This window comes from Odocoileus virginianus, chromosome 10 (genome assembly GCF_023699985.2).
Source record: "Odocoileus virginianus isolate 20LAN1187 ecotype Illinois chromosome 10, Ovbor_1.2, whole genome shotgun sequence".
NCBI classification, from domain to species: Eukaryota; Metazoa; Chordata; class Mammalia; order Artiodactyla; family Cervidae; genus Odocoileus; species Odocoileus virginianus.
In genome coordinates this window covers 47,438,195-47,454,330 of record NC_069683.1, presented here as the reverse complement: position 1 = coordinate 47,454,330, position 16,136 = coordinate 47,438,195, and the positions used below count along the sequence as shown (strand labels likewise).

The following is a 16,136-nucleotide window of genomic DNA, read 5'->3' as shown; positions in this document are numbered from 1 at the left end:
CTAGAGAATCCCGTGGACAGAGGAGCCTGGCAGGCTACAGTCTGTAAGGTTGCAAAGAGCCAGACAAGACTGAAGCGACTTGGCATGCATGCATGCGTGCAACCATGATGTCACCTAGGGTAATTTATCCTAGAGAATGAAAACTTAGGTTCACATGATAATCTGTATACCACCATTGAGATCTGTGGTGATCTTGATTTCTGCCATGATCTCATCAAGAAAGAATGGCTTTTCCCCTAGAGAGAAATTATTTGCCTTTGTCATAGGTCAAAAAATTCCGACACACTGGTGGTGTACATAAAAGAGACAGGCCTGGACTTCCCTTGTGGTCCAGTGGTTAAGAATCCGCCTACCAAAGCAGGGAACATGAGCTTGATTCCTGGTCCAGGAAGATCCCACATGCCTTGGGGCAACTAACTACCTTGGGGCAACCACAACTACTGAGACTGTGCTCTAGCGTCTGTGTGCCGCAAATTCTGAGGCCTGTGTCTAGAGCCTGTGCTCCGCAAAGAGAAACCACAGCAATGAGAAGCCCGCACACCACAACTGGAGGGTAGTCCACTCATCACAACTAGATAAAGCCCATCCAGCACAGCCAAAAATGATTTTTTTTTTTAAAGTGATAGAGATGGGTCTGAGCTGTCTGCAAGGAGAGAAGGGCTTTGGGGGTTGAAGAGTGGAGAGCAGCCTGAGATTGACCCTGGGAGAGTGGGGCTCCTGAGCCTAGGGGTACAGAGGGCAGTGGGTTTGTGAGCTACTCCTTTTGCCTGAAATCCCCTAAGGGGACCTGTGATGGCTGCAGACTGGGCACCCCACCACGAGCACAGTGGACAGGCTCTCCTGGGGCTGAGCTTCCGGGGGAAGGACATGATGAGAGATGCTTTCCAGCCAGGATAAGGCAGTTCAAAGTCAGATTTTAATCTGGTTTTAAAAAGAAAGATGACATTTCTTGTACTTTAATGATGTGGAACAAATTCCTACTGGCTCCACTGATATTGGTTAGAAAATCCAGGGTGAGTATATACCCCGAGAAGAGAGCTGGTGTCCTAGGGACACCATTAATACAGTTTTTGGAAGACAGAAGGGGCAGCCAGAGGGTCAGGAGGGGAACTGGGAGAGCTTGATACTGCAGAAGCTGCAGCAATTTCACAAAGTAGGAAGTCCTCGAGAGGGAAATGCTGCAGCTTCAGAGCTCCGGTAAGATGAGGACTGAAAAAGTTTCCATCAGATTTGGCAACGTGGGGATTCACAGACGTGACGGGGTAGGAGCCAGATGGCCGTGGATGGATCAGTCCACCAGGAACAAAGATGTGTGTCCCCTCACGCCCCTGAATTGTCAGCTTCTTTGGCTGAGCAGTCAGATGCCACCAGGGCAGGGCCAGGGACAGGAAGCCATCCTGGTTCCATCAGTGAATGAGAGAGCTGGGTGAGCCCAATTCAGTGAGTTGCCATGGCTTAGAGAAGCCACCAGTAGGGGAGGGCATCTACCCCAGGTGGTAATGTCATCTGCTTGGAAGATCAGGCCGTTGTTAGGAGACTAAGAGGAAAGTTCCTAAACCCTGAAGACAGAGTCAAATTTCTCTCTCCTCTGACTCCAGTACCCTTGCCTGGAAAATCCCATGGACGGAGGAGCCCGGCAGGCTGCAGTCCATGGGGTTGCTAAGAGTCGGACACGACTGAGCCACTTCACTTTCATTTTTCACTTTCATGCACTGGAGAAGGAAATGACAACCCACTCCAGTGTTCTTGCCTGGAGAGTCCCAGGGACAAGGGAGCCTGGTGGGCTGCCGTCTGTGGGGTCACACAGAGTCAGACACGACTGAAGCGACTTAGCAGCAGCAGCAGCATGACACTTGTTGGGTGGAGGGATATGAGGTGAAAGATCTGTCCTTTTTGTTTCAAATTTGACATTTGTTGAGAGATCATAATATGCCAATCACTTTGCCCTGTGTGTTTACATGCATCCTCCCACTTCATCCTGCACCAACGTGTGGGCTGGATACACCCATCTCACATATGAGGAAACAGAAATCGGCTTGCCCAAGACCAGAGCCAAACAAGTGGCCGAGCCTGGAGGTACCTGGAGGGATTTGTACCTCCAGGTGTTTGGTTTCCAGCTCCAAGGTTCTCTCCACTTCAACATAGCATAATTAGGAGGAATTATTCCAAGAAGGGGCTTTCCTGGTGGCTCAGTGGTAAAGAATCCTCCTGCCAATGTAGGAGATGTGGGTTCAATCTCTGAGTTAGGAAGATCCGCTGTAGGAGGAAATGGCAACCCACTCCAGTGTTCGTGCCTGAGAAATCCCATGGACAGAGGAGCCTGGCGGGCTACACTCCATGAGGTGGCAAAAGAGTCAGACATGACTTAGCGACTAAACAACAACAGCAACAACATTCAAAGAGGATTCCCAGCTCCTTCCTCATATGAAAAGTGAAGAACTTCTGGGACTTGGGGCTTAGACAGAGGAGACTGTTTGTCATATCCACTGATCTCGCTGGCAGGAACTGAGTATGGAGAACCAAAGGCCAAGCGTGCTCCTCCTTTCTCAAAGGACTCATCTAATAAAGCAGCCATCCCAGCTGCTTATCTCCAGAGCGTGGCCCTCCGTGTTCCCTGGGTGGGTCCGCTGTAGGACCAGTATGGAGCTTGCTCCCTGGATGAGTGGCAGTGTCAGGGAACAGGAAGCCTGAGCCAGAGCAGAGGAGGTAGGGAATGAGTGGCTCGTGCTTCTTGGAGTCACCCACACACATCGAGGAGACGTGGAGGCATCCTGGAGCTGTGGCGTGTCATGGAATCAGAGGGAAACCATCCCCTTGGGGACTGGGGGTGTGGGAGGTGCCAGGGGGCCTCCACCCATCCATGAATCACTTGTCCTGAGTTCTAGAAACTGCCTTCCCTAAGTTCTGGTCATGTGGCCCTCTGAGGGATGTGCCCATCCTCCTGGGGTATTGCCCACCCTGCCCCTCACACTACAGAAGCCTGGTGGAGAACAGAAAGATCTGCAGAGCCAGATGGCAGACCCCAGGAGGGGGCAGCTAGGAAGACTCCACCTATTTTTTAAAACAGCTTTTAACATCAGACAGCCTGGATTCAAAGTCCAGCTCTGCCACTTAGTAGCTGTTAGTCTGGGGGAAGCTTATTTCACTTCTCTTGGCCCTGTTTCCTCATCCGTAAAACAGAGGCCATAAAATGCCTGCTCCAAGCTCACAGAAGATAATACACACCAAGTGTTGCACAGCATCTGGCACATAGCAGACATTCAGCAAAGGCTAGCTGTTATTGTCATTATCCTCATCATTATCATTACGAGGAGCTCTCCATGCGCGTCTCCCAACATCCTTCCAATTTCATCAGAACATTGGCTGAGCAATTATGGGCAACAATAGCTCTTGGGAACCTAACCAAACCCCAGAGGCAGCTGGATGGGCAGCGAGGCTGTAACTGGCTCCTCCTCCAAAGTGTCATCTTCATCTGCCCCATTCCCAACACATTCACTTGACCCTGCCCCTCTCCGCAGGGAAATTTCAGGGAAATTCAGTCGTCAACAAAGCTGACAAAGCCAGAGAGTTTTACTGGTGCCTGGAGAATGCCTGGGACCCAGTGAACATAGGACAGTGTTGCCAGCAAACCCTCCCCTTAGTACACACACCCATCTCACTGGAAATTCTGGATCAATTTGGGAAGTCCCATCACCCACCCTCCATGAGTTTTTTCTTTCTTTTATATATATATATATATATATATATATATATATATATATATCTAAGGTACTTTGGCTTCCCAGGTGGCACTAGTGGTAAAGAACCCACCTGCCAATGCAGGAGACTTAAGAGACATGGGTTCAGTCCTTGGGTTGGGAAGATCCCTTGGAGGAGGGCATGGCAACCCACTCCAGTGTTCTTGCCTGGAAAATTCCGTCAACAGAGGAGTCTGGAGGGCTCCAGTCCACGGGCTCACAAAGGGTCGGACACAACTGAAGCGACTTAGCACACAGCACGACATGGCTAAGGTATCTTAGTCTAGCTGGGAAATTCTGAGGCTCTCCCAGCCTCTTCCTTAATTCTTTACTGTTATTTTTTGTTGCACTGGGACTCCGTTGCGGCACACAGGTTTTCTCTAGTTGCAGTGAGCGGGCGCTCCTCTTTGTCGCGGTGCGCTGGCTTCTCTTGATGCGGAGCACAGGCTCTAGGTTAGAGAGCTTCAGCAGTTGCAGCACTTGGGCTCAGCAGTTGTGGTGCTCGGGCTTGGTTGCTCTGCAGCATGTGGAATCTTCCTGGACCAGGGATCAAACCTGTGTCCCCTGCATTGGCAGGCAGGTTCCTATCCACTGCACCACAAGGGAAGTCCTTATGATTTTTATAGCCTTTATAGATGTCCTGGGCCTAAGGCATACTTTTATTTTTCCCATCTAGAGATTGCTTTTTCTCCTACCTCCTCCAAACATGCACATGCCTTGTTGTTCAGTTGCTCATTCGTGTCCGATTCTTTGTGACCCCATGGACTGCAGCACGCCAGGCTTCCCCGTCCATCACCATCTCCCGGAGCTTGCTCAAACTCATGTCCATTGAGTCAGGTGATGCCATCCAACCATCTCATCCTCTGTTGTCCCCTTCTCCTCCTGCCCTCAGTCTCTTGCTGCCTTCAACCCAGCGTCAGGGTCTTTTCACATACACCTGCACCCCTGCAAATCAATTTCTGCCCTAGGAAGCCAAGAGAGGAAGGAAAGGGTCTGGTTCCTTAGGAAACAGGAACAGAAATGGTCTAAGCCCTAGCTCTCTGCCCCAAGGCCTGGCTTTTGGGATCTGACCAGCTTCCTCTGGGAGACAGAGGTGGCTGGTTTTCCTCCAAAACAAGTGTTTGCTCCTGCCTGGGAACTGCCCAGGACCGCTTTTCTTAGGGCCTTTCCCAGTTGATCTAGTTGGTGCCAATGGCATGTGGACAGCCATAAAACATGAGTGAAGTGCTATGGATCACTTCTGAGTCAGAGCATTTAAGAAATGGATCTGCCTTCATGTTTTCTTTCCTCTGCCCTCTCACTGGAAGCAGATGACAAAGTCACTAGGCTGAAAAACGTCTGAATCCCTGAAAAATCACATGGAAGCAAGTCTCCTGTTGACTAGACTTCCTCATTGGACCCTTTGAAAGATGAGACATAAACTTTGATTGGGTCAAGCCAAGGAGATCATGGGAGATTGTGGGCTCTGTGACAGCAGTTGTGTTACCCCCACTGCTCATCAAGTGAGCCTGGCACATGCCCCCTCCTCGTGTTTTGTCATGTAGATGGAGCAAGAAAATAATTGGAGGAAGGATTTGCCCTGGCATTGATGGGGGTTGGGGAGAAGGGAATTAAACACTCTGGAGGTGTCCAAAGGCCAGGCCCATAGGGGCAGGCCTGGAGAATTCTGTGCTCATGGCTAGGGGCACAACTGTGTATAGTGGGGGTGGTGTGCATGCTGGGCATGCATCGTGGGAACATAGTATTAAATGAGGTCAACAATATGAAAGAGATCAATATATTAAATGTAGGAAAAGTAAGTATGGAGCAAGAAGGACTAGATCTTTCAGAAGAGGCCAATGGAACCACCCAACCAATTCTCTTGGAAACAGTTAAGCACTGGGGCTCCTTCGTAAACATGCCTTTTGCTGAGCTGGCAAAGTCAGAGGTAGAGAAAGAGGAAGGAGGCAAAAAGGACTGCTGGACTGCTCTTCCCCCACCCATCTGCTTGGTGGAGACTCACATACTCTTTAAGACTTATTTCAAACCTCACCTCCTCTGGGAAGCCTTCCCTGACCTCTCTAGGTGAGGCTGCTGGCTGTGTTCCAAGCACAGTATCCACACTGAATCACAGCTTCCATCACACTGGGTCATGACCTTGAGTTCCTGAGGACCACTGTTGTTTTTGTACCTCCTGGGCCTGGTACAAGTTCCTGGTACAGGGCAGGCACCAGTATGGTGGGTAAATGAATAAACAAACAAATCGTATGATTAAATGAGCAGAACCCAAAGCTGAGGAACCAAAACTAAGAACCAAACTGAGGATGCCTGAGCATCTGGGTAGGCAGCCTCAGTTTTCTACCCAGGGTACCATTGAAATATTCAATGACAAATCTTTCAGGTCACATAGTTTTTATTGAAGATCACTGCTGGGGTGCTGTGGACATGAACACTGCTGTTCCCAACCCCAGCCTTGATAACACATCACCAGCCCCCTCAGAACCTTCTGAGCCATGCTAGCCAATCCCAGCTGCTCTCCAGAACAGTCTATCCCCCAAGCTGCCACCTGCCTTAGCTGGGCTGGGCTGATCTGCTTGGACCCCGCTTCTAGGAGTCATGGCAACACCAGATAGACCCAAGGAAGTTAGGAGACAGTGGGAGAACCAAGTGCCCCCAGAGAAAAGGATGCAGAAGATCCGGGACTTCAGCTGACTCAGGGGTCAGACTCACTGATGCCCCACAGGAGGGGCAACTCGGATCCTTTGGAAAAGCAGTTTGCAGGCAGCCTGGGGACAGAGTCAGCTTTCTCTCTGAGGCAGTTTTCACGGCAACACTGTGTCCCTGAGAAGCTGAAAGATGGGGAAAGCTGAGACGAAATTCCAAAGTCCCAGGACATCCCTGTGTACCAGAGATGCCCATCTGCCTGGACTGTCCCAGGCTCTGGGGCCAACAGAGAAGCAGCCTCGCTTCCCTCGTGCTCCTGTAGCCCTCGGGTGCAGCAGCAGTGTGGCAGTCTTGGTGATGGATCTGCTTCCCTGAGTATCTCAAAGGGCCCCTTCATCTGGCCCCTTGAGGCCGAGAGCATTCCACAGGATGCCAGGGGGACACAGCTGCCAGGGGTCCCTCAGAGTTCTTGGGGCGATTGAGTGGCTAGCTCTCTTGGCTCCTGGAATTTTGGGAGAATCTTTAAATAATACATTTACTTCCATTACTTGAATATAAAAATGAAATGAAGTTTGCCTCCGACAGCCTGTGACGGAAAGAAGCAGTAAGCCCTGTGCTGAGTAGTCAGCATGCACAGCCAGGGCGCAGCCCCTCTCCGCATCCAGCATCCAGCGAGAGGGCTGAGAGGGGGCGGGATGGGCCAAAGGTCAACGGGAATGTCTTCCCACTAGAGGTGGTCCAGGCACTCCGTGAAATCTGATACTGTCCCTTGCTGGCAGTGATGACTGGGCCACAGGGGGCTGCCTGTTCTGGACTAGTCTCCAGTGAGGGTCAGGGAAACAAAAGTTCCTGATGTGGCCTTCCAGATCATCCCTGGGCTCCACCTCCTCCATCCGTAATGGACACTTCCATGTTGGGGAACCCCTCATGGGGCCCAACGGTTGTCTTCAGGTGACTTCCAGCCTGAGGTTTGGGAAGAGCTGACAGCTCTCCTGATTTCTGAGGACCTTGGGAGAGCAGCGACACACACACGTAAACATACACACATGCACACACACGTGTGCATTCACAGAGGCAGCGACAGTGGGGGTGGCAGTAACGATGGTGTCTGGCGGCCTTTAGCCCGGAGGAGGTTGCAAATGGCTCAGTCCCTTTGGCCAGAGTCTTCATGGCGGACTCTGAGATGGTACAGGACAGCTGCTTACGATTTCCGGAAGCGCACCTCCCTCTGAGGAAGAGAGGAGAGAGAACAGGGTGAAGCTGGGCTGGGTGTGTACAGAGGTGGTGCGGGCTCAGAGCCTAAAATCAGCCCAGCCGTCACCGGGCACTGTCCCTCAGGGAAGAGGGGCGGCCAAGGGGACAAGATGGAAGCGGTTTCTGAGAGACCCGCCACCCTGGATTTGCAGAGCGGCCTTCCCCACCCTTACCGGAGCTCTCACTGCCTGGGTGGAAAAGGAAAGGGCCGGCACAGCTACAGGAAGGATGGGGGTCCAGGGGAGGCAGGGGCTGGGCTGGGCTGGGTCAGCAGAGGTGGGGCAGACCTCCCCTTCCCGATGCCCAGTTTCCTGGGAGACCAGCCTCCTGCCAAGGAGGGGAGGCCTCCCCAACTCCATCATCGCGGGGGAGAGGAGAGGGGTACTGGGGGCTGGCCCCAAGCCTAGCCCCCACCCCTTTTCAGCCCTCTGAGCTGTGTTTTGCGGGAGGAAAAGGAGGGGAAGAAGTCCAGGCAGCTGGGGTTGGCCAACATTTGACACCTGTCCTGTTCTCTCCTGGCAACTTCTCAACACCCCCAAAGGCAGGGGGGTGCGGAGACCCAGCTGAGACCCTAGGGAAAGGCCAGGCCCACTTCCAGGCACCCCACCTTGGGGGTCCCACGCCTCCGGCAGGGCTCTCACCTCCATCTTGCTGTATATCCAGGGGAGCACTTCGGTCACCTTGGTGTACACGCCAGGTTTGTTCCTCTGGCCGCAGCCCGTGCCCCAGCTGGTCACTCCTGCCAGGTACCAGCGGCCATTCTGCTCACAGACCAGAGGCCCCCCGCTGTCTCCCTGCGAGGGAGCATGCACGTCAGCAGGGTGGGAAAGGTGGTCCTTGAGCAGGAAACGGCGGGCCCCCGACTCTCCCTACAACCACAGCACCCCAACTTTCCTCCCTTCCCTCTGGGCCCCAGGACCTGAGCCCCACGCAGAAGCAAGCCCACCTGGCATGAGTCTCTGCCTCCTCGCAGGTCCCCCGCACACATCATCCTCGGGGTAAGGTAGCTGTCATAGACTAAGTAGTCGTTGCACTTCTTAAAGTCAATGAGGTTGACCTGCACCTCCCGGAGAAAGGGGGAAGTCCTCTCTTCAGTGCGGTGGGGTGGAGAAGAGAAAGGGTAGGAAGGGAGTGAGACTCCGGGCATCTTGGAGGCTTCCAGCTGCCCACACCAGGCTCCAGACTGGCAACCTCCCAGGCGTGGAGGGTACCATTCCCATGGTGGGCCACCCAGGACACAGGGGCACATACAGCCTCACACCAGACACAAATCACTACACATAACAGAGACACACATGCAGAGACAAACCCACAAGCCTATCAGGCTGCCTGACACACGCACAATGCTTTTCTGTATTCAAAGCAGAAAAGATAGAATGGAAAACCCGAAAGAACTTTTCAGTCAACCCAATAGATCGCTTCATTGCTTTTGGTAATGATGTGCTTTAAGGAGAGCAGGTGTGATGAATCCACTTACAGAAGAAGAAATTTAGGGCTGAAGAAGGACTTGCCCACAGCCACAGGTGGCACTAGTGGTAAAGAACCCACCTGCCAATGCAGGAGGCATAAGAGACGCAGGTTTGATCCCTGGGTTGGGAAGATCCCCTGGAGGAGGGCACGGCAACCCACTCCAGTATTCTTGCCTGGAGAATCCCATGGACAGAGGAGCCTGGTGGGCTACAGTCCATAGGGTTGCAGAGAGTCAGACATGACTGAAGTGACTGAGTAGGCATGTACAGTCACCCAGCTAGTCAGTTAGAGAGCTGAGGTCAGAACAAGGCTGCCCCCAGCCAGTCACTTCTCCATCCCACGAGCAATGTCTTGACACCTGCAGTGGCCAGACTCACGAGCCTGACAGCAAGGCCAGCTGACTGCTGTGCTTTCCTGCCCAGTATCAACAATCCAACAGAACTGACACCAGACAAGGCCACCCGGTAATCATGTTGAAATGAGGGAAGACCAAACCACTTTCTAACCTTGTTTCAGCACAGCCACAAACAAAGTAGGTCACATCACAAAAGGACCAAAGGGCCCCCTCTTCCAGCCAGAATGAGTGGTTGCTGCTTTTTCACTTCTTCATCATCTATAGGTTTAGGCTTAGTCTATTGACTCTTTCTAGATGAGGTTATTAAGATATCTGTGGAGTCCTATCCCAAGATCACAGGTGCGAGGCTTTGCACCAAGGCCACAGACAAGGAGCCCAGAACCAAGGCCACCACCAAAACTGATTAAGTCCCATTGTAACCACTGCCAAAAGCCCCCCTGATCATCACCAGCAGGCACACGGACCCCAAATTAGGCCAAAATGTCCAACCCAGTGTTCCCCTGTAACACACTTGCATGCGTGCTATCACTTCAGTCATGTCCAACTCTTTACAACCCTGTGGACTGTAGCCCGCCAGGCTCCTCTGTCCATGCAAGAATTCCCAGCAAGAATACTGGAGTGGGTGGCCAGGCCCTCCTCCAGGGGATGTTCCCAACCCAGGGATTGAACCTGTGTGTGCTGCATTGCCAGCAGATTCTTTACCACTGGCCACCAGGGAAGCCTGGCTTTGATGTATATGCATGTGTATATATACACACATTCACATCCAGGCCCATGAATCTATATACCCAAACCCTCATCTAAGTAGACCCTCATTTCTATACCCCTACATATCATCCCATACACAGAAACACATGTATAGTTTTTCTGATAAGCAACCTGAGGTGACCTCTAAAAATGGTTCACTATTCACTTTATCCAGAAAATGCCACAAAATTGTGCAAATCAAGAGGTTCAAATCTTCATGTTCACTCTAAGAACATTCGTGAAACTGCCCAGGCCATTAAGGGTATGCATATCTGAAAAGCCACCAAGCATCTGAAGGGTGTCACTTTGAAAAAGCAGTGTGTTCCATTCCGTCGTCACAATAGTGGAGCTGATATGTGTGCTCAGGTCAAACAGTGGGGCTGGAAAGGATCGGTGGCCCAAGAAGACTGCTGAGTTTTTATTGCACATGCTCAAAAATACAGAGAGTAATGCTGAACTTAAGGGCTTAGATACAGATTCTCTGGTCATTGAGCACACCCAAATGAGCAAAGCCCCCAAGATGGAGCACAGGACTTCCAGAGCTCATGGTTGAATCAACCCATACATGAGCTCTCCCTGCCACATGGAGATGATCCTTACTAAAAAAGGGCAGATTTTCCTAAACCAGAAGAGGAGATTGCACAGAAGAAAAAGATACCCCCAGAAGATACTGAAGAAACAAAACTTATGGCCTGAGAATAAATGCCACAAAAAAATACAAATAAAAAAAGAAAGAAAAGAAACACATGTATACAGTCACACACACACACACACACACACACACACACACAGAGTCTAGCATCTGCCTCTCACCATCTGTCTCCTTGGTCTTGCCAAAGCCTGTGATCCAGCAGATCTCATTGAGGCCGAAGGTCTGTCCATGCATGGGGAGGCAGGCAGGGTGGACATGAGCTGTGACAAGACCTTAAGACATCAGTGAAGGGAAGAGGCTGGAGGTTTTGGAGGGGTGCATGGAGGGACAGGAGTACCAACATCCTAGGACATCCTCCTTCCCCCTAGAGTGCTCCTGAATCTTTCAAGGCTTCAATTGACCAGGCAAGAAATTCAATCACTTAATCTTGACCCTCCAGTCTTCAGGGTACTCTCAGGGTCCCCCAGACATTCTGATTTTTCAGTGGGTGCCATGTGGGCATATGCATGTGCCTTGGAGCTCCCCTGTGCCAAGGTGATACTGGGTGGCTGAGGGTGTCTCCACTCCAAGAGCAGCTGTCCTCGCTGAGTCTCTTCCACACCTGTCCCCCAGAGCAAGATGCAGCACCGGCTAAATGCCAGGTATTATTGCCATGATGTGTCAGTGGTGGGTCCTGCTTGGTCTGGAGAGGGCACCCCTGGCTAGCCAGGGCCTAAAACTCTCCCTCCAGGGTGAGACAACCTCTCCAAGTGGGAAGAGTGCATCCCTAGAGGCACAGCCCACTAAACTGCTGCTCACTCGCTACCACACTCAGAATCGTATAGAAGGTGCTATTGTGCATCGTTCGTAAGTTCCCTGTGAGGACTAATGTTCCCCTGTGGACTAGAGCACTGACCAGTTTTCAAGAGGAAAAGAGTTGATAGAAAGGATATTTGCTGTTGTTGTTTAGTCACTTAGTCTGACTCTTTTGTGACCATATGGAGCCTGCCAGGCTCCTGTGTCCAAGCGATTTCCCAAACAAGAATACTGGAGTGGGTTGCCATTTCCTTCTCCAGGGGATTTTCCCAACCTAGGGGTCAAACCTAAGTCTCCTGCATTACAGGCAGATTCTTTACCCCTGAGCCACTGGGGAAGCCCTAGAGAGGATATTCACAGTGTTATGGATGCTGCAGCTTCCTGTACCTAGAATTGTGCTCCTAGGCAGAAAGGAAGGGAAGGAGAGGGGCAGAGAGGGAGGGAGGGGGGATAAATGTAAAATTTTTTCCCTATAAATTGGGAGTCTAACACATTTATCTGCTAGAGTGTAAACGAATAAAAAGTAAACGAAGGCATGGCACCAATTACTAACCAAAACCACAAAATATGACTTAAAAGAGTCTATGCCTCTGAAAGCATTCCCTCTAAGATCAGGAACAAGACAAGGATGTCCATTTTCCCCACTATTATTCAACATAGTTCTGGAAGTCCTAGCTACAACAATCAGAGAAAGAAAAGAAATAAAAGGAACCCAGATCAGAAAAGAAAAAGTAAATCTTTCACTGTTTGCAGATGACATGATACTGTACATAGAAAACCCTAAAGATAGTATCAGAAAGTTACTAGAGCTAATCAGTGAAATTAGCAAACTTGCAGGATACAAAATCAATACACAGAAATCACTTGCATTTCTATATACTAACAATGAAAAATCAGAAAGAGAAATTAAGGAGTCAATCCCATTCACCATTGCAACAAAGAGAATTAAATATCTAGGAATAAACTTACCCAAGGAGATGAAAGAACTGTACAGAGAAAATTATAAGACACTAATGGAAGAAATCAAAGATGACATAAACAGATGGAGAGATATTTCATGGTCCTGGGTAGGAAGAATCAATATTGTGAAAATGACTATGCTACCAAATGCAACCTACAGATTCAATGCAATCCCTATCAAATTACCAATGGCATTTTTCACAGAACTAGAATAAAAAATTTCACAATTCATATGGAAACACAAAAGACCCCGAATAGCCAAAGCAGTCTTGAGAAAGAAGAATGGAGCTGGAGGAATCAACCTTCCTGACTTCAGATTATACTATAAAGCTACAGTCATCAAGACTGTATGGTACTAGCACAAAAACAGAAATATAGACCAATGGAACAAGATAGAAAGCCCAGAAATAAACCCATGCACCTATGGGTACCTTATTTTTGACAAAGGAGGCAAGAATGTACAATGGGGTGAAGACAGCCTCTTCAACAAATGGTGCTGGGAAAACTGGACAGCTACATGTAAAAGAATGAAATTAGAACACTTCCTAACACTATACACAAAGATAAACTCAAAATGGATTAAATACCTAAATGTAAGACCAGAAACTATAAAACTCTAAAGGAAAACATAGGCAAAACACTCAATGACATAAATCAAAGCAAGATCCTCTATGACTCACCTCCTAGAGTAATGGAAATAAAAATAAAAGTAAACAAGTGGGACCTGATTAACTTAAAAGCTTTTGCACAGCAAAGGAAACTATAAGCAAGGTGAAAAGACAACCCTCAGAATGGGAGAAAATAATAGCAAATGAAACAACTGACAAAGGGTTAATTTCCAAAATATACAAGCAGCTCATACAACTCAATACCAGAAAAACAAACAACCCAATCAAAAAGTGGGGAAAAGACCTAAATAGACATTTCTCCAAGGAAAACATACAGATGGCTAACAAACACATGAAAAGATGCTCAACATCACTCATTATTCAGTTCAGTTCAGTCGCTCAGTCGTGTCCGACTCTTTGCGACCCCATGAATCGCAGCATGCCAGGCCTCCCTGTTCATCACAAACTCCCAGAGTTTACTTAAACTCATGCCCATTAAGTTGGTGATGCCAACCAGCCATCTCATCCTCTGTCATCCCCTTCTCCTGCTGCCCCCAATCCCTCCCAGCATCAGGGTCTTTTCCAACGCGTCAACTCTTCGCATGAGGTAGCCAAAGTACTGGAGTTTCAGCTTCAGCATCAGTCCTTCGAGTGAATGCAAATCAAAACTACAAAGAGATATCACCTCACACTGGTCAGAATGGCCATCATCAAAAAGTCTACAAACAATAAATGCTGGAGAGAGTGTGGAGAAAAGGGAATGCTCTTGCACTGTTGATGGTAATGTACATTGATACAGCCACTATGGAAGACAGTATGGAGATTCCTTAAAAAACTGGGAATAAAACCACCATATGACTCAACAATCCCACTCCTAGGCATATACCCTGAGGAAACCAAAATTGAAAAAGACATATGTATCCCATTGTTCACTACAGCACTATTTACAATAGCTAGAACATGGAAGCAACCTAGATGTCCATCAACAGGTGAATGGATAAAGAAGTTGTGGTATATATACACAATGGAATATTACTCAGCCATAAAAAGGAATGACTTTGAGTCAGTTCTAATGAGATGGATGAACTTTGAATCTATTATACAGATTGAAGTGAGTCAGAAAGAGAAAGATAAATATCATATTCTAACACATATATACAGAATCTAGAAAAATGGTACTGAAGAATTTACTAACAGGGCAGCAATGGAGAAACAGACATAGAGAATAGACTTATGGACATGGGGAGAGCAGAGGAGAGGGTGAGATGTGTGGAAAGAGTAACATGGAAACTTAAATTACCATATGTAAAATAGACAGCCAACGGGAATTTGCTGTATGGCTAAGGTAACTCAAACAGGGGCTCTGTATCAACCTAGAGGGGTGGGATGTGGAGGATGATGGGAGGGAGGTTCAAAAGGGCGGGGATAGATGTATACTTATAGCTGATTCATGTTGAGGTTTGACAGAAAACAACAAAATTCTATAAAGCAATTATCCTTCAATTAGAAAATAAATAAAATTTTAAAATAAACAAGAACCTACTGTATAGCAAAAAAAAATTAGTCTATACCTATTTTTGAGACACACAGTCTTAAAAACATGTAACACTAGTATATATCTACTTGCGTTTTTTATGGGGTAATTAAATTTATCAGTGAGTTTTCACAAGCTTTCTCAGCTAGTACAGTGACTTCAAAGTGCTCAGCCTACCAGGTAGTTTAAGAAAATCTGCTCTGATTTCTAAACCAAAAATCAGGGCACATGGTCTGACCACAGGACTACATAAATCCTAGCTGTGATTTATGATGCTACAAAGATGCTGCTTGAGCAGAAGTGGGGGGTGGGGAGGGGTGGCTATCAGAATCTAGGGAGGGACTGCTGTAGTCTGAAAAGCATATGTAATGCTATAATAACTTTAATTTCATTTTACAAATTATTTAATTAGATTTGGAATTTCGGATAACATTAATGGGGGTTTGAGTTGATGGCAAATGAGGTCCGGATGGTTAGCCAAATGGAGTCTGTGTTTGACAAGGTCGGGAAGGCCTGTTTTGGTCCTACAGACTGCCTGCCCCCTTTTAGGTGTGCATTAGGGGCAAGGCAGGGGCAGTAGGGCACCCCTCCGCTCACAGTCCCAGGCTCCACAGGTAAGAATGGCGGGGAGGGGCAGGCGGAGGGCAGAGATGGCTCGCAGCGTGGGCGTGGCCGGAGGTGGGCGTGGCTCTGGGTTGGCCCCACCCAACCGAATCTTGTGCTGGGAATTGGACTCTTCCTCCCGACACCACTCTGATGAGCTAACTGCTCTGACTCAGGACCAACCCCACCTCCGCAAATAATGTGCCAGGAAAGGCCAGCTCACAGGCACAGAGCGCCAGAAAGGCTGGACTAACCAAAAAGCCCTCCAAGGCCTCCGAAAGCCTCTGTAGCCTGCCAAGACTGATTAGGTGCCCACATCTGTGCCACCGTGCCCTCCTCCCCCCGGCCCCCTGACATCACATCACTAGCTTCTAAGCGGCTGTTTGTGCGGGACATCAGTCTTGTTCTCTTTGCTGGGGAACTGCAGAGCCGCTAGGTAGTAGATACACTGTATTTGATAGGTGAACAAATGGGCGGATGAAGTACTGAACGAAAACTGATCTCCTGAGAATTTCGGTAGTATTTCCTTTCTGTAGCCCCATTTCGTTCTCAACGTCTCAGCTCACCCTTGCAGCAGTTGGCTGTTTGGTTGCATAGGTATTTTGCTTGTGTTCTTAACTTTCAGTGTTAACAATTTGCCAGCACAGAGCAGCGTGGGGAGAACGTTGCCTGCGAGGCAGACCCACCTGGACCCAGTCCTGAAGCTGCTCCTTATTGCTTCATGGCCTCAGGGAATTATCTCTCTCTAAAGGTCTTCTCCTCAAAGGGAAAATGAAGC

At 49.0% G+C, this 16,136-nt stretch overlaps 1 protein-coding gene across 1 annotated transcript in view; it reads right to left on the bottom strand.

Moving 5' to 3' along the window:
* Positions 1 to 6,111: 6,111 nt before the first annotated feature.
* TMPRSS13 (transmembrane serine protease 13) overlaps positions 6,112 to 16,136 on the bottom strand; it is a 36,339-nt gene continuing 26,314 nt past the window's right edge. Inside the window, exons 11-14 of the mRNA XM_070473522.1 lie at positions 11,020 to 11,118; positions 8,581 to 8,723; positions 8,276 to 8,428; positions 6,112 to 7,608 (exon numbers count right to left, since the gene is read on the bottom strand). Of these exons, the coding sequence (XP_070329623.1) occupies positions 7,582 to 7,608; positions 8,276 to 8,428; positions 8,581 to 8,723; positions 11,020 to 11,118 (422 nt within the window). The 3' untranslated portion in view covers positions 6,112 to 7,581. The remainder of the gene's footprint in view (positions 7,609 to 8,275; positions 8,429 to 8,580; positions 8,724 to 11,019; positions 11,119 to 16,136) is intronic.